The following is a 25,510-nucleotide window of genomic DNA, read 5'->3' as shown; positions in this document are numbered from 1 at the left end:
AATGGAAAACAAAATCTGCATAGATTATCGTTACGTATTAGTTTCATTTTATTATTGAAAACTGCTATTGACCTGTTTTAGTGGGATGTACTTGGACACCAACGTGCTGGACAAGATTCAGTCCTAATTTCATGGTTTAATTTCTTATTCTGTTCCACACCAGAAATGTGACGTAAAGCTTCCCATTGAATGTGAATGGAATGTGAGAAGCCAATAAATTAACACGAACTCACAGTAAAAAAATGCAGCTTAAGTATATCAGCAAACTGAAATAGAGAAAATTCCAGGCAAGTTCTTCGTCAGTCACTGACCTGGAGGGGATCAGTAGTTTGTTGGTTTGAACTTCTGTTACATAAATGTTGTGAATATACAGCAAATGGCTAAAACCCAGCTTCTAGTATACCACGAGTATCGATTATACTTCTTGCAGTGAACTCCATGCTTAGTGGAGATTATACACTACAATTAAAATGCGTTTGTCCTTATGAATAACGTGTCTTTTAAATGTTAATCAAACTGTCTGACAAACTATGGTGGTCTGTCCTCTCAATTGGCTTGACGTGTATGTTTTGAGATAGAGATTTTCAGATACTAAATGTGTTCTGTCAGATAAGATGTGATATTTATTTTTAAAACATATAGAATTGTTAAACCAAAGACTATTAAGACTGTGTCCATTATCTGGTGTCTACTGCTATGCACACTGAACTCCGCACAATATACTTGTAAGAGGAGGCCATAAAAGGAATTATTAATATTTGGGATCATTCACAAATAACTGTTAAAATGAAATGTTTTCCTTTCATGGTGCAAAGCATGTGTGGAAAGTATTTTTTCTGAAGAGCATGTTCTGTACATTTCACGACTTAAGTCGGTTGCATTATTTCCTGGGCTTTATATTAAAACGCAGATTTAAAAATAACAATTACATTTTGTTTGCATTTTTTATAGTTCTTTGTACTTATTTAATGTCGAAAAGCCTGTTAAGTTTTGTTGTGCCCATTTGCTCTTTAGTGGCTCTTTCATCAAGTCTGGCTCGTATATATCATAGACGTTGGTTGGCTGATTGTGAACCCGTGAAATTGACCTGAAATGGACAAGTTGATGGTTGAGAAAAAAGGCCAGGGAATTCCGATGTTTCCACCCCTAAAGAAAACCCTGCAGTTTGAAATTTATTTGGTATCCGGTGTCGGTGATTTAAATACCATCGAGACGGTTGTAACTGACTGTGGGCACTGTCGATGCTCCAAGGACGACCACGTCCGCTTTTGTAAAGTTTTATGGCTTGTAAATATGTTTGGCAATTTGCTGTCATGTAGGACTTGTTGGGCTTGGGCAGTTTCGCTCGGAGCGGCGTGCCGCACAACATAGCTTTGAGATCAGGAAAATGGTCACACTTTCCTTTGCTTGACAAACTTCCAGTGGAAACTCGCCAACTGTTGCCCAAATATGTTTTCAAGACTTTGGATAACGTGATGAAAATGGTAGGGCATTGTTGTCACGTTTAACGGCACTTTACCAGCGATCTTTTAAGGCTGGTTACAATTATATGGGCTTTGTGGTGACTTGAATGTTTGGCTCTACTTAGGTTTGTTGTTACAGCGGTCTAGCGACTTTGTTAGAAAGTAAAAACGTTGATTCTTTGCCATGGTAATGATGCAGCATAATAACGCCAATTGTTTCAGCTTCTTACATGTTTATTTGCACGCTAAATTAGACCGAAGCGTGCCCAAAATGGGGTGATCTGCCCTGTTGAATAACTAAACAGAAAAAGACACAATTTTGAAGTCGGCTGTAACGGTGAGATTTTGAAATGGCTTCCCCTCCTTTTCTTTCCTGTAAACATGAGATATTTTAATTAATTAATTAATTACATTTTAAAGAATAATGTGCAGCAAAATACATAATTCACAATGATGCTCTTCATTTAATGTTCGAATTGAACTCAACTCGTTAGGACCAATGTATGGCGCAAGTGAAATGGAACTGTTGTGTGACTTAGGTAGTTTCATGTTGTTGGGCTTCTGTTTGATCGCAGTGACAGGAAACTGCCTGAATTACTCCAGTTATGGTCATCGCAAACTTGTGGATCTTAGTTTAAAATAATCTCTGGTGTGTTGCTACCCGAAGGAATGGTTTCTGTGACAAAATATGTTACATATTGCGACGATATGGAAGATGGTCCCATTAACAATTCTAACGCGGACTGTTCCTGCAGATTATCTGAAATATTAATCTATGTAATTACTTCCCCGCCCGATGCGCGGATAGATCTAAAATAACTATTCTTGTCCATGGAGAGTGTAGTCAAGTTTTAAATAATTCAACTTCCATATATGTTTCTAGTGGTAAACGTATACTTCTGGAATTGGTTTGTAATTACAAACATAACTAGTTGGATCTAGTTTTCTATTATTTAGAAGTAGCTGCGTAGATAGACAGGTAGATTCATCATAGGTACAATAAATGGATAGATATATAGGTTAAAAGCACAGATAGGTAGATTGCGCAGCTGTGTAAAGTGTCCTACCAAGTTTAAGTCCGTGACTGGTATCTGCACAGTCTAAATAAGCCAATGCAGGCTTTAAAAACAGGCTAATTAAAAATGCACGAAGCAAGGATGAAACTGAGCAGATAAACAACACGATTTATTTCTGTACTATATTCATTTAGTTACAGTTTATTTTTGCACACTTGGAATATGATCGACGGGAAGCAAATGTTGTACACTGGTGGGTCAGGGGGTTCCTCATTTCCACAGTGTCAAGTTATCAAGGTTTTCAGCCTTGCTATAATGATTTGATTTTGTTTAGTTATAATGCAATGCGTTCAGTCATAAATGATCATGTAAATATTACTCAACCATTAATGACGGCTGCTCAGTTTATCACAACGTTATTTTATATTAAATACAAGAGGCCGAACTATATTACTGCTATGAGCCACATGTGACTATATCTCACAGGAGTTTGAACTGGAGGCACCCAATTACAGGAGTGTATAAGACAGGTTTCCAATTAGACTTTCTTCCAGACGAGGAAGCTTTAGTATTGCCTTCATCTATTCATTTTTTTGGTTTATATATGGAAGTATAACTTGAGGGAGTTTGCACAGATGTTCTTCAATTCGTTCTCTTTGTCAGTTTGGAACCTGCAAATTAAATATGGGCTACTGTTTAAAACACATGCAGAGATAGATACACCACGGTCACTTAGCTGGCCGAGTGATATATAGAATGGAACCTCATCAAAGGAAAAAAGAAAACCATGAATTCACACTTTAACAACAATTAGGTAACATCGAGTGTTCCAATTATAGACTGCAGCTAATTATCATTTTTCACCATCTGTAGTATACAATTTAGCATGAAGGTGTTTGGTTTGTTTTCATGCTCGTCTACATATATCCAATGGATTATGAATTGAGCTAAAGGGGGAATGCAGCAAATACACTCTTAACTGATATCTTAACTTAAAGATATCGCAGCGTCTCTAACTGCTTTGAAACTACTGGAGTGGATATGATTCCACAATGTGCTGTTGGGACAAGAAGAAAGGGGTTACTTCCATGTATAGTTAGGCCTAAATTGAACGTCCTTCTTTAAATCTAAATGTGGTATTTCCACCCAAATTCCCTGAAGCGACCCAGAACGACGTGTCTTTCCCGGCTCAATATGTCAGTTGTTGTTGTCTGGAGACACCATTTTGGTTGCCAGAGATCCGAATATGTGTTTTTTAAATGCCTTTAAAATATAGTATATAAATTCGCAATTTACAAGGAAATCTACCCCAATAAAAGCATATAAATGCATTATCGTGACAGTATAGAAGCAAATATACTTGGAATAGTAGCAATCCGGCCATTTATCCCTTTGTGTATTATTGTTAAAATGCAGTTCCCATTCGTTGCGCCCGAGTTAAGTTTTACATCTGTCCTCATAGATACACACTAGTGCCTCCAATATTTGAAAACACCTCTAGCAATTAACTTCCTAATTCATAATTATTAATTGATACTAACTGATTAGGAGTGCATCCTTTAACTTTATTTGTAGTGAAATTTTATGTCATCAAAAATTTGTTTAAACTGCGGTTTGTACATTTAAAACAAGTTTTAATTGTAAAGGTGGTACATTGCAAGAGTCTATTTGCTATCCAGAATTTCATTCCCAACGGAAAGAACAAAGGACGGTGCGAGTGTCAGATTGCCCCTGAAAACGCTGAGTTGAAAGGCAGGCCAGTGGCTCCACACGGTAATTTGCACAGGAGAGTAACCGTTTTCAGCTTGGTGAAATGCACCGAAAATAACGTGACACATTTGGAGTAAACAGATGAAATAATTTATTTGGCCTGTGAGAACGTGTGAGAACTGTGAGGACAGTTAATTTTCTTATAGTTCGCACACTTGAAGCGCTTTAGAAAATACATATTTGTGGCGTTCGACATTCTATTTTCTTTCGGTAGAATAAATGTCTATAAATGCATTTGTAAAGGAATCTGTTGAAGAATTGTAGCCAGAATCTTTAATGTTTGATAATGTATACAAAAATCACCAACATATGCAGATATCTATTTTACTGATAAGTGAAACATTCATTTGATACCAATTTTCGGAATTTTGCAAGTCTAGCAGGCTCTATATTGCAAAATTCTCCCATTGAAATAATCTCCCTTTTAACTATCTGGATTGGATAATATTCACGTTAAACATTAATATAGCTCTCAGCATCTTACCGATATTAGGAACAGGTTTTAACGTGCAAAGCTTTGAAGTGTGCAATAGTGCCAAATTAATTTTAGTCTCGTTTATCCTTAACTTTTGAATCGGCAAGAAGGCGAAATTAAGGTTTGGAATGTGAGTGCAGTTGAGGGAATAAATAGGGCATTAGTTTAAAACAATGCTAGCCAAAACAAGTTAAATCAAAATACAAAACAGATTTGGACATATTGGGAAACACAAATGGCATGATGCCAACAGTCAAGTTAAGCAGATAGGTGGAGTTTTACGCCAATTTGTTCTAATATTTTGATATTCTCATATCACAGAGTCTTATAGCGAAGCCAGCTCCTTGCAAGTATTTTTTAAAAAAGTTTACAACGAGAGGATTCTTTTGGAGATTCAGGATACATTCATGTTAACGAATAATCAGTTGGTGACCTCGCTCTATGACTTGCTCAATACCTATATACCCATGAATGCTATCTTAATAGAGGCCACTGTTATAAACGAACAGCTCTCGTGATAGTCAGCTGTTTGTCAGCATTACGGTTCAAAAATTAAAACGAATCATTCCTGAGTCCAAAGAAATGAACATCTATTTACGTTCGAACTAACTTGCTCCTCGAATTGAATTGGATAACACGTTTTGCTTAATCAGTTTTAGAAAATCAAACGTTGACAAAAATATAGTTTCAAAGTGCTTATAAACAATTCACTCCTTGTAATTTTTCTTATTGCCTCCACTGCTCGTCCTGTGGCTTGAGTATTATTCAAGTCTCTTCAAACCCAACTTATTTGCGTCAACTGAATTATAACAATCAAGCTTATTCATTCAACCTTCTAAATTAATTTGTTAAAAGCGAAGTTAAATATTAGTTTTCATTAATGAGTTACATCAAGAAAGTGGATTTGGAAATTGGATAGCCGAACGGTGTCCCCCCCCCCCCCCCCCCCCCCCCCCCCAATGTAAATCCTCCATAATGCAGTGCCTGTCGGTATTTGCGCATTTCACTAGTGGAAAGTGATTGTACAACCCCCATTCACAATTTCTCCCTAGTTTCACGACACAAATACCTTTCTTGGCACTTATTCTAAATGAAAGGGTGTCTCCTAAAACGGATGGAAAAGATAACAAGGGAAGACGTGGCTTTAACTTAACTTTAATCCGTAACAATTTATGTAGAACTTTAATACAGCATAATTATTCACTGGTTCATTGTAGTTCAATGCTGCTTAAAGATTGGTTTACCTTTCTCCTTGTGAAGTAGTCTTGTGAGTAATTTAAAGTCATGCAGCCTAACAATGCAGAATAATATGTAGGGATCTTCAATATAACAGTGAGCTTTAAAAGCTTACAAGGGGAGTTTTTGTCCTTGTTGGTTAGAAATGCAGGAACTGGAACGAGAGACTACCTTAAATCCAATTGGTTCTAATCTTGCTCAATTGCAGACTTTTGCGCAACTTAAAATTTGAAAGAAATGGGACCGAATGGCTTTTCACGGGTTGTGAAGCGCATTTTCACACCAATCTCTGCGATACAATTTATATGGTTGTTACAGCAATGCAGACATATTTATTGCAAAACCTCGGGCTAATATCATTAACTGAAATCTGGGCATTCCAAATCGCCAACCTCACCAGTTTCTTGTACCCATCAAACACAAATATCACAAGAATTATCTGCTGCGGTGATTATACTGAACACTTCTTATTAGATAGGTTTAAGGAAATAACAGCAACAGTAAGATTGGCGATTATGAGACCTGGTGTGAGAATTTGTCACACGAGATAAGATTAATTAGGAAGCAAAATAGTCCCTTCAAAGATTACCTTTTAAATGTAAATACGTTTTATATTGTTAAGGCTAGTTGCACGATATGTATATATGAGTGGTACTGTTTGTTGTTTAATCCCAATTTCACCTCTAAAAGTATTTAATACGGGGGGGGGGCGATGTTAATTGTTTAACCCCCATTGCGGATTGATTTACGTTTTATTGTCGCTTTGTCGGCCTCATGAAAACTTTAACCAATCGTTTCACAGATAGCCCACAACATATTAGCTAACTCTACTTTGTTAGTTGAGAAGTTGAGTGAACAATTTCTAGTCTTACATATAATTTCCCAATGAATCGAAGTGTATGATGTTTGAGAATGTCGATCTCTGGTGCTATTAGTAACTATTTTGTCGATTCACTTATAAGTCACGAGAGCGAGGGATCGCCTGCAACAAAGTTCGCTTCGGGGCAATATATAGTCTCCAGGCAGCCGGGGGTCCCCGAGCACCCCGAATTTCCTGCTTGTAATTTTCAACCGAAATCTCCCGTGTTCGGTGGCTCTTGGGCCCCCGTGTACGCTCAGTCCTCAGGCAATGTCTCCACATTGTACCATCCATATATCCAGTCTCACCCCATCCAGCCTGATAGCAGGTACATGCGGTCCTGGTTGGACCCGACCGCCAGGGCTCTTTCCCTCCCCGGGATGCCTTCGAGCCGTCACGATTCATTGAAAACAGAGGTACTGGCGGCTCCAGGCGGCGAACCCTTACCAACAGCGCTCCAAAAAGTACATGGCGAGTATTTGGAGAGCGAACCCATTATCTCCGGGAAAGCGCCGTGCTATGAAGACAGTATATGTGGAGAGAAGGCAGACAAAGAGGCGTCAGAACAAAGTAAGTTGTTCGGCAAATATACTTGATTTAGCTCAGAATGAAAATAGTTTACGAACGTCACGCAAACAAACGTGCGACTGAAGTAAGGTTCCAATTAAAAGGCAGTTTGCTTCCAGTTTAGCCACAAGTATTTAACTGGTTTTATATTGCTTGTTATTTTATACGCCTCCGTTCTGCTTTTATGGGCTACACAAGTAACCACCTGCAAACCTTTAATGACGGGTTTGCCAGTCTGTCTTCTACGAGGCAATAAATGAATGCATAAATAAAACGTATTCCCTCTTGTTATTTTCTGTTTGAATTGGTGTGCTGAAGAACCGTGAGCGCAAAGAAAATGTGCGACACACCGTCTTTATGTCACAGCGCAGCTAAGGCAGAAATAAAGCAATTTATCTCGTAGAATCGGGTCTTCGAATTTACTTCTCAAATGCAAACGTGATAATGAACAAACAAGTTAAGTCTAAACCACTCGAGAACGCCCAATGGTTTCAATACACTTTGGTGAACGGCAGACCAACACACACACACATGCGCGCACGCAATCTCAATTCTTAGCTCTATCGGTATAATTTTGGGAGAATCCTACCATATGCAGTGTAATGTTAGAAGTACATTGAGAAAATATGATGGCGATATAGTTCTTATTCTGTACTGATTATTTTCCTTCACTGATCTTCAGACAATCCTTCTGCAAATTGGTTACACGCTCGCTCGACGAGGAAAAAAAGATGTCCTTACAGCAAGTATCAGACCCTAGAGTTGGAGAAGGAATTTCTGTTCAATATGTACCTCACCAGGGACCGGAGGCACGAAGTAGCCCGTCTTCTCAACCTGACTGAAAGACAAGTCAAAATCTGGTTCCAGAACAGGAGAATGAAGATGAAAAGACTCAGTAAGGAACACGTAAAAGAGTTCGAGTGACTAGCTTTGAGTTTAAACTTTAGTGCGTAGCCGGTTTTTTGCTGTCACTGCAACATATCCTTAAAGCAACGTAGTTCTGAGAAAAAGCAACCATGCATCCACAGCAAAGAATGGGCAGAATATAAGGTTTACACATCCAGCAATTCGGCTATTTATTTCGAACATTTTAGTGCATTCATTCAGGGAATAGAGTCACGTGTAAAGGATTTTATTGCAGGATATTAAGAGATAGCACTTCCTCTCATTCTCATCCACTATAACAGCCAGAGAGCGCAGCGAGCTTTTATTCCCGCCACCTTTTCTCTCTTTATGGCTTAAAAAGAAACTTCGTGTTATTTATAAATTGCTACAATTTCTGTGAATGCTTTGGTGTTGGCCTTTGACGTGGGACCCGGATAGAGCGCGTTCCAAAGCTGCGCTTTACAGCAAGGATCGTTTTACCATACGATTAAATATATATATATATATTTTAATCTTTATCGTTCCCAATGATTTAGCATGTCTTGTTTTTAATTGTTTACATGCGAAAACGAATGTTTAGAATCCATTTCGAAGACGTATTATATTGCGGTTGATTTAAGTGCTGTTTTCCCTATTCCTGTATCTCATTGATTTGAGAATTTGCTTGTTTCAATGGAATTGTGACTACTGTTAAACGCGATTGGTACTCTACCTTCGGATCTTTTCTTCTGTAACCCGTAGCCTGTGTGTTCGAGTGTGGGTTTGGCGGTTTTGTTTTGATGCGCAGTATGATGCTGCTAAAGTTTAAATTAGTAGCTTTTACCTTTGCTAAGAGTTTGTACAACTATGAGTATTATCACGTGGTTCCTTCCTAACGTTGTTATAATATTGTAGTAAGCAGGTTTACTGTCGAAGCGAAATTTTAACCGTTTGTCGTCTAGAATTTCATGACATTTTAGAATCAAAACACTGTTTAGGAATAATCTGCCGTATTAGATTGCCGAACAGATTGCATAGAAGGAGAATTACAACACGGAACAGCTCAAACGGATAATTTTTAAAAACAACAGCATTCCTGGTGACGACCTGTTTGAGAAAATCTCACTATCTCTGTCTGTCTGGTGTGGAATTGTTGTTTATAGTCTTGTGTTTCCAGTTTGTGCAGATTTATCATTTAAGGTAAACGAACTAACTATTTTATGTAAAAGAAAATCCCATTTCGAGGTGACCTTCATTTTTAGTTATTTTTTTCCGGAGCTATCCGACATCAGCAGCGCGCGGTTGCACTATTTTAATGTGATTTATTACAACTAATAATAAATTAAACCCACTGAACGATTTAAAATATTTTGAACCCACCGTTCTTTGAACACCTAACACCACAATCAGTAGATGAAAATATGTGAATGTATTCAAAACGGCTGCAAAATAAAATGCTGCTGAAAATTTGGAAACGGATTTTCCACGTGACCTCGCGTCTCCTTTCACACTCTTGCCTCATTCTTGACTCTGAATGTGAAACTCTTTCTGTGACTTATGCCCGGGAACCAGACCCTTTAAAACAAAACAAAGCTGTACTTGCACTCGATGAATAATTACAGGCATTGGACCCACGTATTTAGGAATCTGAGCAGAAAGACAATCCCCCAAATGTCAACAAAACAAGATTATGTATCTAATAAACCACGAGGCAATTTAGAACATAGAACATAGAACAGTACAGCACAGAACAGGCCCTTCGGCCCTCGATGTTGTGCCGAACAATGATCACCCTACTTTAAACCCACGTAACCCGTATACCCGTAACCCAACAATCCCCCCATTAACCTTACACTACGGGCAATTTAGCATGGCCAATCCACCTCACCTGGGGAGAAAGACGGTAATTATCCCGGACAACGGACAAAAGTAGGTCAGTATTTCTATCCCATTTTTCCCGATAAATCCTCTCAGGCTGGACACAATGGCGGGTCGTCAGGAGAGAGCCTGCGTGCATGCCACTGCGGGGAAGAAGCATAAAAGTAGGCAAAATGTCCCTGAAAACAATGTTCAATGGAAAGGCCTCAGACTTATGAAGGAATGATAACCAGAGAACCTCGCTGAATGTGACATCTTTTCAAGCTGTTGGTATGGACGTAAAATGCAGAAATTCGGGTTTTATCCCGGGAGAATTGGTCGATATCTCATAAGCTGCTCACTTATTTTCCATGTACTTATCATTAGAGGACCTGAAATATCCTGGGCTTTGTGTTCTTTTGACCCATTCATTAACTCTGCAAAAAGCAAATTCCATACAAAACTGGTTAATTTGCATATTTTATTATCCAATACATATCAGAAAGTGAGTGAGCTCATTACTTCTTGTTTTGCACACACTGAATCTTAAGAATCGCGGCCTTGGAATAATATAAATTGCCTTGGGAATTCAAAAGTAGAACCTTCATTTGTTTCCACATGAAGTATATTACATGTTCTGAAATAACCTCCATACACTATTAGGGAGAAAAACTAATCTGTTATCGATGTTCTGATAGTTGACTTGCATTGGTCACTATTATAATCAATATGCTAATTTATATTCCTCCAGTCGACCGATATGAGTTCAATTTTGAAACAAACGAGACATAATTTGAGCACTCTTTGGAAGATTTAAGTCAACCCCACCTTTTAGCGGGTAAAAATATTTGAAATCTTGTTATTCAATGTATGTATCCTCTATCTATGAATGTAGGTGTGCATATATATACATTTATGCATGTACAGATACGTGTGTATGCACATAGACATTATAGATGAGAATTGTAAGATGACTAAACTAAATAATTGCAGAAACCAATCAACCTATTTGCTATATATTATATTAATATGTGACAAAAATCAACATTTTTAAAGGAAATGAAATGGCAAAGAGTCATGTGAAAATGTCGTTAAAAATCTGCAACAAATAGCGAATGGGACATTTTAATACAACGTCATTAACTTAAAGACAGTTACGTTCTAAGTAAAAATAACTTTGCGATCCGCAAATCTATGACAATAAGATGCCAATTTCACCATCTTGGAAAGAAAGGTTGATCAATTCCATCGAATGTTTATCGGAGATGGAATTTCTGTTGATTATACCTCTTGTTGCCATCCTATTGTTGACAACGCAATAAAGGATAATTAGACGGAAGGAAGGGGTGCTCCCCACATTAAAAGCCTCTTTAGTTTAGCTCACTGGAAGGGCTGCCATGGATCTCATGGCCATATTAAAAAATAAATCTACGCTTAGATGTTTTATCATCTCCATAGCAGGGAAAAGGGTTATGCGACTGTTTAAAATTGCTTTAACTGGGCTGGAACTAGATAATTACAGTATCAGTCTGTCGTATATTAGAACTAATATAATATCAGTTATTTTCAGTTCAACGTTATTTTCCAAACACAAGGGGCACAAACACTTAAAAGGAAAGGGCAGAAATGAGCCTTGTATGGTGGAGGAGGAGTTAAGAAGTTGCCTGTCATTATAGGAAATTCAGTGTGGTGAGCTGCAATAAAATAATATGACCGTTGTAAAAGTTTATAGGGTATAAATTTCTGAAGGTTAAGAATTGAACGTCTGTAAAACAAACACGGCAAAGGGAAAACTTTCAGAACCTATTAAATTAAACTCACAACTGGAGGTGCCAAGCAATAAAAATATGGCTTTGTGTTTTATATCTGAAGGAAAGTATATAGGAACTGGATTTGTTTAGGGAAAATCGCGGTGAATATTGTGGTGTAACCAACATGCTTTTTCGACTCTAAAGCAAGCGACGCCCTCTTTTGTTCTATTTCCTCACCATTTCAGGCTGCCAGGAATTGCTGCAATAAAAAGCTATACAGAGTCTGGCGAGACGTCTGGAGTATGGTCTTTGGATGTGTTTACAACCCTGCGCCCATGCCTGCGACTTTATTCTAAAGCAGAATGCCCAATTGTTTAGACTCGGACTCGGAGACAATAGAGTTCTGAAAGCTTTCTTTCCCTCCCTTTTTTTCTTTTTCTTCTTCCCCTTCTTTACTGCCGTTCAGGAATTTAGGTTGTTAGCAATCCACTGCAGTACGGCAGTCAGGATGTGGTTTATTGGTACGGTCCCCGATTGTATTTGTCGATAGAATTGAAGAGTTTAAACCTTCTTCCTTTGCCACAGTTTGGGTCTAATAAATTCTTTATAGTCAGATTTTATCGCGCTATTGCGCATATTTTGCTAATGCTTTTTCACCCGTTTTTAAAAATCCAGAATAATTCGTCCTCAGTCCAGTAGGTGGCAGCATTGTTCCACCAAAACTCAGTCATGCCAATTCTGCAGCTATTGTACAAGGATCTGGAATGCCGTAGATACAACACCAATATCAAAAAACACGCACAGCTTGCACTTCACTTCCCCCTGCCTTTCTTGCTTCACCCTCTTTGAACATAAAATATACATATTTTAATTCCTACAAGGCTTTGCCCCAATCAACTATTTTGCTCTGTATTCCGCTGAAAGATGCCAGTAATGTTAATTTGAAATTTATTTTCATTTCAATGTCTTTATCTGGGCCACGTTCTGTGCAATTCTGTTATTTTAAAACTGCAATATAAGCCTGAAAAGACAGCAGAAAGAATAAGTTCGTCCATTTACTTCAAAACATTGTACAATATGGGACTAATGTAAATAAATACAAACGACCCCATTATAGAGAAATCAAGGGGTATGCTACGCTTGGGAGATATCTAAAATGCTCGGTATTCGCAGTTTTTAATATACATTTACACAACTAAACGTCTAACAAACTATGTGTCTGATTCGCAGTTGATTATTTTAAAATATATGTATATTGGGAAATAACATGTTGTATGTGTAGACATAGGTTGTATAGAACCATATTTGAAATGCACATTTAAATTTCTGGATGATTTGCCTCCAAATGAACTTTCAACCCCGTTACATATCTCACATCTTAATGCATATGCTTTTCGATTGAATCCATCCTGGACTATTGTACATATATTGATTATTGTTTGTGAGGCTGCCTTCCTTTCAACAAACCACACACACACATTTTCAGTGTCATAGCCATCCGCATGGACATTTCCTCCAGACTTGTTTCCAGGTCTTGCTGATTGATTCTTTCTCAGACGTTATTGATTTCGATTTTATTTGTTGCACGGTTTTAGAACGTGCACAATGTAGGTAACCACCCCTTTATCTGTTTGTCTCGGTACTTCAATCGAGCTTCAGGGCTTTTTCATATACAACTGCAAGGGTCTATGCAAAAGTCTCTGGGATTAGGATTTGCACAGAACTGAACTGATTATAACATTGTGTAAAAACAAAACTGGAATCTCATCCAAAGACAGGCGAGGCTATACTCCAATAGAATAGTTCTTTCGCTGTGTCTATCACTTTTTTCTATTTTAGTCTTACTCGATGTCTCATTTTATTACAATATCACATGTTTATAGATACAAGGTTGCTCATAATTTCACGAAAAACAGAATTTACCAAGAGGACGCCGAATGTAAAACATTTTGGCGATACTTTATTTTGGGCTCTTTAAAGTTTTTACAGTTCTCCCAATAAAGACATGTGACGAGGGAGATAGAAAATAAACAAGAGTACCGTTTCACAATTGCAACCCCGCGCCCTTTATGCGCATTTGGATGAAGGTGCTTACGTGCGTCAACATCCATTGATGTCCACCTTTCTGCCTTTATATACAGCACATTAGTAGAAAAATAACACGCCTGTGGTTTTGCATTTCAAATCTGTCAAAGTTGGTCATATCTTCACTTGTACACAAGATCCCGGCTTTCTATTAGTTTTAGATCAAATTCCAATGCGATTATTTGCGTTTGATTAGCGTATCAATAATATCTCAGCTGATTAAGATACATAAACACATAATAATACAGATACATAAATATCTCCATAATACTTGTGTCGTCTCATTTTCTATCACAGTCAACAGTTACGGATGAATGAAAAGTAAAATGAATGCGGCAGTATTAACACCTATAATATCTTATCTCATTGTGCTGTTTAATATTTCTCAACAGAATGGAGTGATTAAATCTGAGGAAGCTGCTTCAAATTGCTAGCATAGAATAAACGCACAGAAATATATAAAGCACTCCATTTGAAAACAGGCTCCATGGAAGGAGGTTTACTTTTATAAATTCATTTGCAAGCAACTCCCATTAAAATGTGTATATTTAAATGTATCTACGTTCATGATAGGTGCGTGGAATGTGTTACAAATATGGGTGCATGTGTGTGCATATGTGTGTGTGTACCTATGTACGGCGAGAGATAAAGGTTTACGGAGATAGAGACCAAATTCACAATATGTAAATGCATTTATAATTAAGCTTAAGAAATATATTTGAACACTTTCGAACAACATGGAATCACGCCCATGAAGTGGACCACGTTGCTGGTAAAGATTAAACACATCAAAATACAAAGAAGGACAATATTGAACAAACAGTCCAGAGCGATCTGAAGCACGTCACGGCCCTAATACCTTATGAGCAGCAGTCACGTGGGCCCTCACAGACCGGACAGTGGGCAAGTTGTGGATACTGTTTATTTCTGTGGTCAGAAATCATTTTATTTCTAAAGACCTTCGGATAATGAACCAGTTACAATAACAAGGAAGTTGCAGATCGCATCCTAACAAAACATTTTTTTTGCTTACATTTTGTTATAAAGTATCTGGTTGGTCAATATCGCAGCAATAGTACATTTTAATCAACTTTGTTTTATCGCATTAAAACCGTAGCATCTATTCCGTTAGAGTTAGCGCGAATAGTGGAAAGCTCCAGGCACATTTCAACAGAATTTAATTGGATATAGAAAGTAAGTACCATTACTAAAAACGAAAGTAAAAGTGGATATTACAAATGGAACGCTGTCCTTTAATTTTGAGCGGAAAAAAGACAATAATATTGAAATATTTTAAGATGAGTCAGAGTAGCTCCAGGTAGCGGGCGTCAGAGAGGGCAAAGTTTTCAAAGGGAATCTTTCAATGAATTATTAAACCATTTAGTTAATTCAGTCCTATTACGAGCACATTTTTTTTGGGGGGGGGGGGGAGCTCATGCCACTTATGGAAAAAGAGAATCATTAACAAGCTTCAACGTTTGTAGAACGGAATCGGTTTTTTTTTTAGAATTGATGAGGTACTTCACATGCCGCCCTTTTAAAAGACATTCGATTGCCTTTTTATCACTGTTATCTTATTGGGTGATTTGATCAGTTGAGCAGATTTCACAGGCGACACGTGCACGAAGTTAATAACATCTTCTTATCAGTGTTTTACATTATTGTCTCACCTCAGCTGTACTCAGTAACTTTAGTCGATGGTAATTTTACAACACAAGTGTGTTCCTCGCCGGCTGAGCTATCCCATAACATTACAGAGGGGGATGAAAATATGCAGTTCAACAATCACCAGTGTTCCTGCAACACGGAGTTCTTGCGAGAATATAAAGGAACATAATATTCTATATATTGTATATGTACTGGAAATAGATTGAGGGACAGGGTGGTGCGTATAGAAATTATCAAAAGTTAGATTGAAAGATTCCTAATCAGCATCCGAATATGTAAAGCTACAACATTGCCACTTATTGTGAATGTTAGTTGCGATAATGTTTACATGTTCTCGCATTGCCACCGGTACCCGACAGTTTTATTTACACTTTGAATCCTAACAAGTTCGATTTTGACTAACTTTTAACGGTTGTGAAGGCGTAATCTCCACTGATTTGGATGGGACGTATGGTTATATGTGGACGTTCCGAATGCTAACATAAAATAAGCCATTTGTGCATAATTAACATGCGTGATTAGCTTTAGTATGCTTCGGGAGACCTGCCAAGGTGTGTCAGATCGATTGTAAATTATTTTGGCTACTTCACGAAATCATAGTATTAAAGAGGTTTGGTAGCAAAATGCTTCGACCTCACAATACCCGATTCCTAATTGGCGATAGGAAAGAGCTTGTTTAAAACAAAAAACATAAACTTAAAAAATAATGCAGGTTTACCATAAATCATTACCATGGCGTTTCATTAGTGGTTACAAAGCAGATGCTCGGTTTGAAAATATGAATTAAGATTACAATACTTTTCCTCAACTTTATACTCTATTTTAGAATGTAACGTTAACTCTTTGTAAAGCACTTCAACCAAATATATATTATAATATATATACAGATGCATGCACATATATAAAATCTATGATAAAGATAAAATATGTTCGAAGTAAATTAAAGCGCGTGTTTAGCTACCTTTGATCTAGCGTGCATGATCCATTATTAGGAATCACTGCATTTGCTTTCACTGACAAACCTCTGGGCTGGAAGGTAAAACTCTTTTAATTAGACCGAATTTGTGGTGTAACATGTCCCCAATAGCAAATAGTCCATAATAATTGTTTTGTATAAAATGTTTCATACTTATATAGTAAGCGACAATGGAGTGCCCTCTTCAGAAAACCTATATTTTAGTGCTCCGCACAGAGCCCCTCGTAAAAGCACTAACTGCCGTTCACTGCATGTTATAAACAATAACAGGCTGTGCTTTTATTACGCTTTATAGTTCCTTAATCTCTTTCCTATAGTTCTCAGATGACTGTTACTGTTCCAGGGTCCGTCCAAGCACCGGATAAAAGGCTTTATTAATAATAGGAAAACGGGTCATTAAATTGTTAAATAGCACTAGATTTCCCTCTTCCTTAAGATAAAACATTTTTTTAAAATTCCAAATAATTTGCGTTTGTCTATTACTGTACTTGTCGCTTCGCTGCAATAACTTGGGAGGAAAAATAGCAATTAGATCCAAAGTTGATAGTAATTAGATTTTTGGTTTGGTACTGTACTGCCATGTCTTGTTGATGTAACTCTGACCTTTAAAAGAGACGCATATTCTCATTAAATGGTTTGGAAATTAACGTCTGAATGTCTATCCTTTACTTCACAGCAGCGTGGACACCTCCCCTTATCAATCTTTTGGTGGCGTATGTATTTCATCTGTTGTAAAGCGGCTGATATCCCGGTAATGAACATGGTTGAATATATTAATCCGCATATTCCCCCTCTCTATCTTTCTCTCATTCCCTCTCTCTCTCTCACCATTCCCTTTTCACGCGGTGCAGTGTCCGTACGGAGTAAGCGAAGCCAATAGGACGTGGTTGAGGTAATAAATGCAAATTATCATGAAAAGAGACGGCAAAATATGAAACAACTCATTTGGGCTGAAGTAAATCACAGAAAACTGTTTATGAGCGAACCTCTTCACGAAGATGTGATTCCAGGACCCTATTTGTTGAGATCAATAAGATGAAGGTTTAATTTGTTTCAAAAAAAGATCCTGGCTTGTTTGTTTGGCTGATTAACAAACACTAAGTTCCCTCCGTTGAGCAGAAAGATCCTAGTCCTTCCCAATGAGCTCCTACTTTGTGAATTCGCTGTTTTCCAAGTATAAAAGTGGGGACTCTCTGCGCCCCAATTATTATGACTGTGGGTTCACCCAGGACCTGAGCGGCAGACCCACCGTGGTCTATGGACCCGGCACCGGTAGCAGCTTCCAACATCCCAGCCAGATCCCGGATTTTTACCACCACGGAACGGCCACCTTGTCCACCTCCGCCTACCAGCAGAATCCGTGTGCCGTGACGTGTCACGGGGATGCCGGCAGTTTCTACAGCTACGATACCCTGCAAAGGCAGCCAATTTTCGCCGCCCAACAAGAGGCCGAACTGATCCAGTATCCGGACTGCAAGTCGACGGCGAACAGCCTAGGAGAGGAAGCAGAGAATTCAGAACAGAGTTCATCTCCAACACAGCTGTTCCCGTGGATGAGACCGCAAGGTGAGGTTTTGAAGTGGGCCAGCGAGAAATAAAGCGGCTGACAGAAAGGACCGCGATTAAACACACACACATTTCAAAACACAGAAAGGTTCATTTCCTGAGCCAAGAAAGGAAACGTTAAAACTTTAGTGTTTTATGATTCTAAAGTTCAGTACTTGTAAATTACTTTATACTTTAATGATCCTGCAGCGGTTTGTGGTATATTGCATGCTGTTTGTAGTTTTATTGCAGTTTTATGGCGTATTTTTCCTATGGCGTTGAATACTGTTTAATAGTGTTTAAATCTTGTTTTAGAACCCTTCGCGTTACAACTACAGAGCCTCATTGAGCTTTCTTTCTTGGTTCCTCCCTACCTCTTCTCCCCTCTCTTCCCTAGTAGCAGCAGGACGGCGCAGGGGTAGGCAGACATACAGTCGCTATCAGACACTAGAACTTGAAAAAGAATTTTTGTTCAATCCATACCTGACTCGAAAACGGCGGATCGAAGTGTCACACGCCCTGGGACTGACCGAGAGGCAGGTCAAAATTTGGTTCCAGAACAGAAGGATGAAATGGAAGAAGGAAAATAACAAAGACAAGTTCCCCAGCAGCAAATCCGAAATAGAAGAAACTCCAAAGGAGAAGGAAGTAAAAGAAGACGAAGAAAAAGATTAATAATAATGAAAAAATAATTTAAAACATCAAACGTTAACCCGAGGGGATATGCATAGAATAATGTAGACAGTTTTTAAATAGTGCGGGTGTGAGGAGCAGAACAAATTTTACTGATTGCTGTTTGATACACAATATTGTACGCAAATGTATGGAGGTGTAGATTGAAACGAGTATTCCAACTTTTTACCAGATATAATACATGTGGTTGTGTAACACTATAGCTGTTTCAAGTGGGTTCTTGTAAAAGTATTTAATGTGAAGTTCATAGATCAATGTCCTAGTGTGTGTGAGTGTATGTTTTGAAATACTGCTGTTGAATATTGAAGCCGTGTGCACTACTTCAGCTAATGATCATTAGCATAAAGAAAAATCCCGACAACATGAAGCTGCCTATTTAAGCTTTAGCTATTTTAGATTGTGTTATTCTTTATGTCTTTATTGTATTTATAAGATTGCTTTTTCCAAATTGGCATGTGCAGAAGAACAAACTGTTTTAAAATCAATACAATAAGTTTTAACTGTGAGAGAAGTCTACTGTATACGTGAATTGCTTTATTTGGGGGGTAGGGGGTGTTGGGGGGAGAAGGACCGGTGATCCATTAACGTTATACACGAGATTGGGCTATTGTTTGAACATGCAAGCGGCGGAAAAGGGTACAATAAACTTTACAAGCGAAAACAGGACTGTGAAATTGCTCAGCTTTTTTTCCCCGAAAACAGAATTGATTTGAATGGAAGTATTTGGCAAAAAAGAAAACTGGATATTTTGCCGAGGTAGACAGATGGATAGGTAATATTGTTGAAAACTGAGCATTAAATATCAATAACACATTGCTATTGCACCTGACTCAATTTGTCTTTGTGACTTTTTTATTAGTGACCTGTTTATGTTTGCAGTTCACTTGACTCATTTGCACTCATAATTCCTTCTTCCCACCCATCCCATCGCCGCCGCCCCCCCTTAAAAAAGAACAAGTTGAAGTTCATCCTGGAGTAGTTGTGACTAACAGTGGGCTGATGATATATGTTAAGTTTGTGTATAAATGACCATTGTAGTTTTGGAAAACAAGTCCCAAGCACACCCTTCCGGCCAGTGATCCATAGCAAGGTAGATATCGATTATTGGAAGTCACAGTGCGCAATGTTAGAACACACGCGAGCCAACAGAAAGCTGTTTTGACAAATGTGTTTTCCACTGGAAGCTGAACGCAAACTAGAGAAAGCAAATCGATTTATTTAAATTCCCATCCAAATGATCGATCAACCCGGCCTATAAACTCAATTTGCGTCCTATTCACCCTGTATTTAAACTTAGTCACATTATGACTTGGATGCAGGAATTCTCCTTTTGATCAGAGAATTTTTTTTTATCATCCAAAGAAGCCGCGGGTAGCCTGATTCTCATTGGCCCCCAGTGTCACGTGCCGAGATCACGTGCATCGGGAGGAAAAAGGGGGTTCTTTTGGTGTAAATCTGGACTCTAATTCCGTAATATATCACCGTACCTCGTAAAACCGACACTGAAACGTCCCGGCCTACAAATCACCAGCCAAATTATGAGTTCATTGTATTATGCGAATGCTTTATTTTCGAAATATACAGCCGGAACTTCTGTTTTTCCAACGGGGGTATTTTCGGAACCAACTTCTTGCGCCTTTGCCTCAAACTCCCAGCGGTCGGGCTATGGCTCAGGGTCCGCTTCTTACGCAGCCACTGTGCCGGGTTTGTACAGCGCTTCCAACAGCCTTCACCACCAGACCCCGACCATGTACACGTCTCCTTATGGCCTCAACGCGAACTCCTTTAACATGCACTGCTCTTCATTCGATCACAACATTTCATCACTGATGTGCGGCGCTGGAGACTCTTGCAAGCAGACTTGCAGCAAGTCGGAGCAAAGAGAGGCAGACCCCCAGTCCGAGAACTTCCGCATCTACCCTTGGATGAAGAGCTCAGGTATGTGAAAAGTCACATAAAATGAATTCTTTTAGAGGGACCGTCAATTACTTTATTGCCTTATGGTGCCGTATTCATTTATGACGTTCACCAAGCAGAGTATAAAATGCAATGCATTAGCCCCGTAAGCAATAAAGTCGCTGAGTTGGAAGTATATTATTAGCTCCATGTGACAAATACATCTTAAAAGTAAAATAGCAAATAGAGATCTGCAGAGTTGTGCATTGTAGGACATCTCTGGTTACACATTTCAGAGAAACCTTCATTCTTGCTCTTGCACAGTCTGTGCTCTTAAATCCAACAAAAACAGCATTGTACCCGGAATATCCCATGAGACTGAACTCGCCTCTTTTTCCCTTTTCTGTTCAATTCCATTAAGTACTCTTCGGTTCAAAGTTTCTCTCCGTCTTTCTAAGTTGCGACGTGCTTTGTGTGTTGTGGATGCGGTTGGAAAGGGTGTGGGGAGGGGGGGGGGGGGCGCAGGCGCTGGGGAGGGCTCGCTGCTGGGGACTGAAGCGGAATACATCAGGGATGGCAAGAAGATGACAAATGGAGGCGACGAAAAGTGCGCAAAAACTAGCATTAAATATTTATAAAGATATTTCAGTTCAATGGGAATTTTCCTTAAATGCGCAGCCTGCCGTTGTTTTGGCCCAGGCAAACCAATGCGGCAGCACTTGTGTAACATGTAAGGTATGGGGATGGGGGGAGGGGGGGGGGGGGGGCGATGGGAGGTGAGGAGGTGGGTGGGGGTGGGGGCAGTTGGTAGAGTGGCGGGGAGGGAGCCCTTAGACAATTCTCCCACTTTAACATCTCTTTACAACAAGGCATGTGTGAGGCTTTTTAAAAATGCCTATCCCACATTTGCATTATTTTTCATGAATGTGCAAAGTGCAAAGTTGGAAGCTATTTACTGAATTTGGAGACTGCTGCCTTCCTGGACAATCGCATAGGCACATTGCACCAGCGAGCTGTGCTTTGAAATAAATCGCAGTATCCATTTTCTAACTACCTGTCAGTTTCATGTTACATAACATTAATTCACCAAATGCAGACTGCAACTAGGATGTAGTAAAATGATCATCTATCAATGGATTCTAGCTGCGAAACTACTAAAGGCATTCCTGTTTCAAAATAATAGTTAAATAGAAAATTAAAGTCAATATGCTTTTTGAGTTTCATTACCTGACAGTTGTTCCAGGCCTTTAAGTGCTATGTAAACAATTTAAATACATCCCCATAAAGTCCTCCTTCGTCTTTCTTTATAAAGCATTAATACAAACTTTATATTGATTGTAATCAGTTAGTTTCCGACAGTAATTTATTGCATCTGTCAAGGGGATATTCGAGATATTATGTTAAAATTAGTGGCAAGAGTCAAGAGTAAGAAGTAGTGCTGAATATTTTGAGAGAGCTAATGCTGCATTGTTTGTGATTTCTCTTTTCTGTTTCGCCCCTTTTTTTCGATGCTTCTCCTTCTTCGTGGTCTAGCCTCAGACAGGAAAAGGGGACGTCAGACCTATACTCGCTACCAGACCCTGGAACTGGAGAAAGAGTTTCACTTCAACCGCTACCTCACCAGACGGAGACGCATCGAGATCGCACACGCGCTCTGCCTGACTGAGAGGCAAATTAAAATTTGGTTTCAGAACAGGAGGATGAAGTGGAAGAAGGAAAGTAAAGTCACTAGTCCACCTGATGCAGGAGAAGAAAAGCAGGAAGAATGAAGAAAAACAAACTTCTAAAAACTCAAAAAGAAGCATAAACTTAAAAGACTTTTTTAAACAAAATGGAACGAGTTGTTCCCCATTTCTTAACACTGAAACAGAATACTACCTAAATCTGTAACAGTTTTACTTGTAGTTTGTTTTGTACAGAGTAGAGGGAATAACCCAAATCTATATTGTACAAGTACAGTTATATATAGTCTGTGCGTTAGCCTTTTTGATGTGGTGAATTGTGTTTCTGTAATTAGCTTGCCGTATCTGGTATATTTAAAGGAAAACAATGTCAGTGACTTTATATTAGTTACTGTATTGATGTAATTTCTTGTCATTAAGAATAGTTTCCAAAAGGAGCTGTGTGTAGTTCCAACCCGTGTACAGATTATTGACGTGTCCCGTATAAACTCCTGTTATAGTTAAATATATAAAATGGTGTCTGGTGGCAGTATTGAGTGTAATTTCTCTGTACATTTTTTTTTATATTTATGGACCATTTATGTTTGCTCAGTTGAGATTTTGCGCTTAGCTATGAAGGATGTAAACTGTTCTGTGAAATAAAATTAGGATTTTTTTCGTTATTGGGTTCTTCTATTAAAGTTGATATTTCCACATACACACATTCAGACACAAAGACAATAAGAATCACAATTTGGCCATCAACGAAAAGACACAATGCTGAGACTGGGTGTATGCGTCAGCACCAATTCGTCGACCAGAATAATCCAATTAAAGGGATATTTTCTCCCGGATTTATTTCGGGGTTTATATTCCAACGTATAGCACTCGAGTCTTCAATCGCAGATTTCCTGATTAAACAATTCCACGCAACAAAGGCACTGGAACCATCCCGAACGTCCTCGTGAGAGCTGTAACACCCTACCTAAGTAAAGCTACAACACTTTGTGAAGCGGATGAAGCCAGGTTTTGGTGTCGGATAAGAAAGACGAACATTCCAGCAATTTAACAGTTGCGGAATTACTATTAAATGGTGGGTTTAATATGAACATTTTGCATAATTACCCTTTATGTAACTAACACGCGTCCCTCGCGAATGAAATATGTTGGAGAGAAAGCGAGGGAAATACTCTTCCAACACACCTTGGAAAGCCGTAAAATTGTTCGTCCCATTTTGACACACACACGATTGTATTTTTTAGATATGAACTAACTAGTTCTGGTTCTAAAATATTTGAAAGTTATCGTAATATACTTCTAGACGCATTGCGCCATGTAGATAGTGAAGATAAGGCCAGTCAATTAAGCAGGGTCACCGAGATTCAGTTCGGGTTATCCTCCCTCTTGTCCTTTTCAATTTAGGGTGTATTGGAAGGGTGAATCCTTCTGATGTGATCAGGAAAATCGGCATGTTGTGGTATTGATGATCCACTGTTCCTCCAAAAACAAAAGAAATCAGGATAATATGCATCAAATCTAATTTGAGGAAAATCATTGTTCAAACTGTGAAAATCGGTTTTTAAAATTAACCCAGGTAAATTTCGTTAAACGGAATATTTTCTTCACTGACGAGAAATGAAATTAATATTTTAAGATCCTACGTTCCAGTCGGTTTCACGGAAACCGCACGAGTAATAAAGTCAAAGTAAAAGAGAGCGAAGGAACAGCTTGATTTTCGCAAAAGCGATTTTTAAAGTTTATATAGCTACCCTTCTTTCTGTTAAATATAGGCGAATATGGGGAGCAGACAGAGGACTGGGGGGTTTATTTAATGTAGTCTGGATTACAAAATAGATAACGGAGACAAACAGAGCCATTTTATAAGGAAACATTTAATAAAACATATTCTTTTTACCATTTTGCTTTAGCAGAAAACATGGCGGCGAGGGGGCCTGTTGTTGGTAGTCATGAAGAAATGCAATAAATTCCTTGTTGTTTTATGAAAATTTACAACTTTGTGATAGAACTTTATGAGTGGATCGGTCCTTCGATTGGCCGCTGCCGGTCATGTGGATAGCAACCGTGAACATGAACTTTTTATGATTTCCCATGTGAGTATATTGCAGTATTCTTTTGGCCACCGTACCTTGGGTCGGTCCTGTGTCCTCCTCAGGGCTTCTATCGGGGTTTTTTTTTCAAACTTTGATAGTTACTATTAGAGGTACAAACACACACATAGACAGAGACAGAGACATACAAACACACACACACGCACACAAAGTAAACAAGACTTTTTTTTGCAATCTACCACTTGTCTGTCGATTGGGAATGTCAGCAATGGATGGAGTGGCGCAAATCTCAGTGATGTGGATGATATCATTTTTCAAAGAGACTCGAATTCCGATTTCCGTGTGAATGACTGATGCATGAAACCCAGGTTAGTCTGCGGACGCAGGTTAACCGACGGCTATCAGTTTGGGACAATATTGTTCGTGAAAGAAAAATCGCGCTGGTTCCAAAGTGAGGGAAGGATGATCGAACCAAAATCACAGATGCTATTGCAAAGGTAAGACGGATGTCAGGACGAATCTTCTATTGATTTTTTAAACAATTGCATTCAATGGGTTTGTGCAGAATATCAGCGAACGATCTCACAGAAAATAGAGACTTGTTGACGTCACTTAGAAAATATATTTGTTGCATTTTATTCTAATGAGTCTGTGTTTCGAGACTGCAGTTTGAGTGAGATGTGCAAAGTTATTTCGGCATATTTACTGGGAGACCGCAAGTTTGGGGATTGCTATTTTTCCGTAAGCTGTTCTATTTCACAGGATGTTATATAATTAAGGAACCAGTATGCAGAATGGCTCTGGCGTGTTGACAAATCTATAATTGTGTTCGGGGACGGAATTTGCTACATAGTAAGGTTAAATGAGCTTCGCGATTGTTAATCTTTTCTCGAGGGTTGCTCATTACGTGAACACTTTTATCCAGAAGAGCAATTAGAACGGGCAGTGTCACCGACACTGACGCACTGACGTATTGTGATTGTGGTGTAATAGTAATATTTCCTCCTATTGTGCTTCACGTTTGTTCATAATTTGTTCTGAGCCCGGCTCCTAATGCTG

General features: G+C 38.7%; 3 protein-coding genes across 4 annotated transcripts; all 3 read left to right on the top strand.

Annotated features, from left to right (window-relative positions):
* Window positions 1–6,819: 6,819 nt before the first annotated feature.
* On the top strand, window positions 6,820–9,721 carry hoxb9a (homeobox B9a). The gene is made up of 2 exons (XM_038779565.1): window positions 6,820–7,389; window positions 8,069–9,721. Exons 1-2 carry the CDS (start codon window positions 6,873–6,875, stop codon window positions 8,308–8,310), a joined length of 759 nt encoding a protein of 252 aa, XP_038635493.1. The 5' UTR covers window positions 6,820–6,872; the 3' UTR covers window positions 8,311–9,721.
* A 7,559-nt stretch (window positions 9,722–17,280) lies between these two features.
* Window positions 17,281–19,647, top strand: hoxb8a (homeobox B8a). 2 transcript variants are annotated; one of them, XM_038779374.1, is made up of 2 exons: window positions 17,281–18,153; window positions 18,530–19,647. In XM_038779374.1, exons 1-2 carry the CDS (start codon window positions 17,727–17,729, stop codon window positions 18,805–18,807), a joined length of 705 nt encoding a protein of 234 aa, XP_038635302.1. In that variant the 5' UTR covers window positions 17,281–17,726; the 3' UTR covers window positions 18,808–19,647. The 2 variants fall into 2 exon arrangements, with proteins under 2 accessions (XP_038635302.1, XP_038635303.1); XM_038779375.1 differs by having other exon boundaries at window positions 17,287–18,153; window positions 18,533–19,647.
* Window positions 19,648–20,228: 581 nt separating this feature from the next.
* hoxb7a (homeobox B7a) lies at window positions 20,229–23,065 on the top strand. Its single transcript, XM_038779377.1, has 2 exons — window positions 20,229–20,763; window positions 22,255–23,065. The coding sequence occupies exons 1-2, from the start codon at window positions 20,364–20,366 to the stop codon at window positions 22,488–22,490; spliced, it is 636 nt and encodes a 211-aa protein (XP_038635305.1). The 5' UTR covers window positions 20,229–20,363; the 3' UTR covers window positions 22,491–23,065.
* The last annotated feature ends 2,445 nt before the right edge of the window (window positions 23,066–25,510 follow it).

Source organism: Scyliorhinus canicula, chromosome 19, assembly GCF_902713615.1.
Source record: "Scyliorhinus canicula chromosome 19, sScyCan1.1, whole genome shotgun sequence".
Taxonomy (NCBI): Eukaryota; Metazoa; Chordata; class Chondrichthyes; order Carcharhiniformes; family Scyliorhinidae; genus Scyliorhinus; species Scyliorhinus canicula.
The sequence above is the reverse complement of the archived record's forward strand: the minus strand, read 5'-3'. Positions and strand labels throughout refer to the sequence as shown.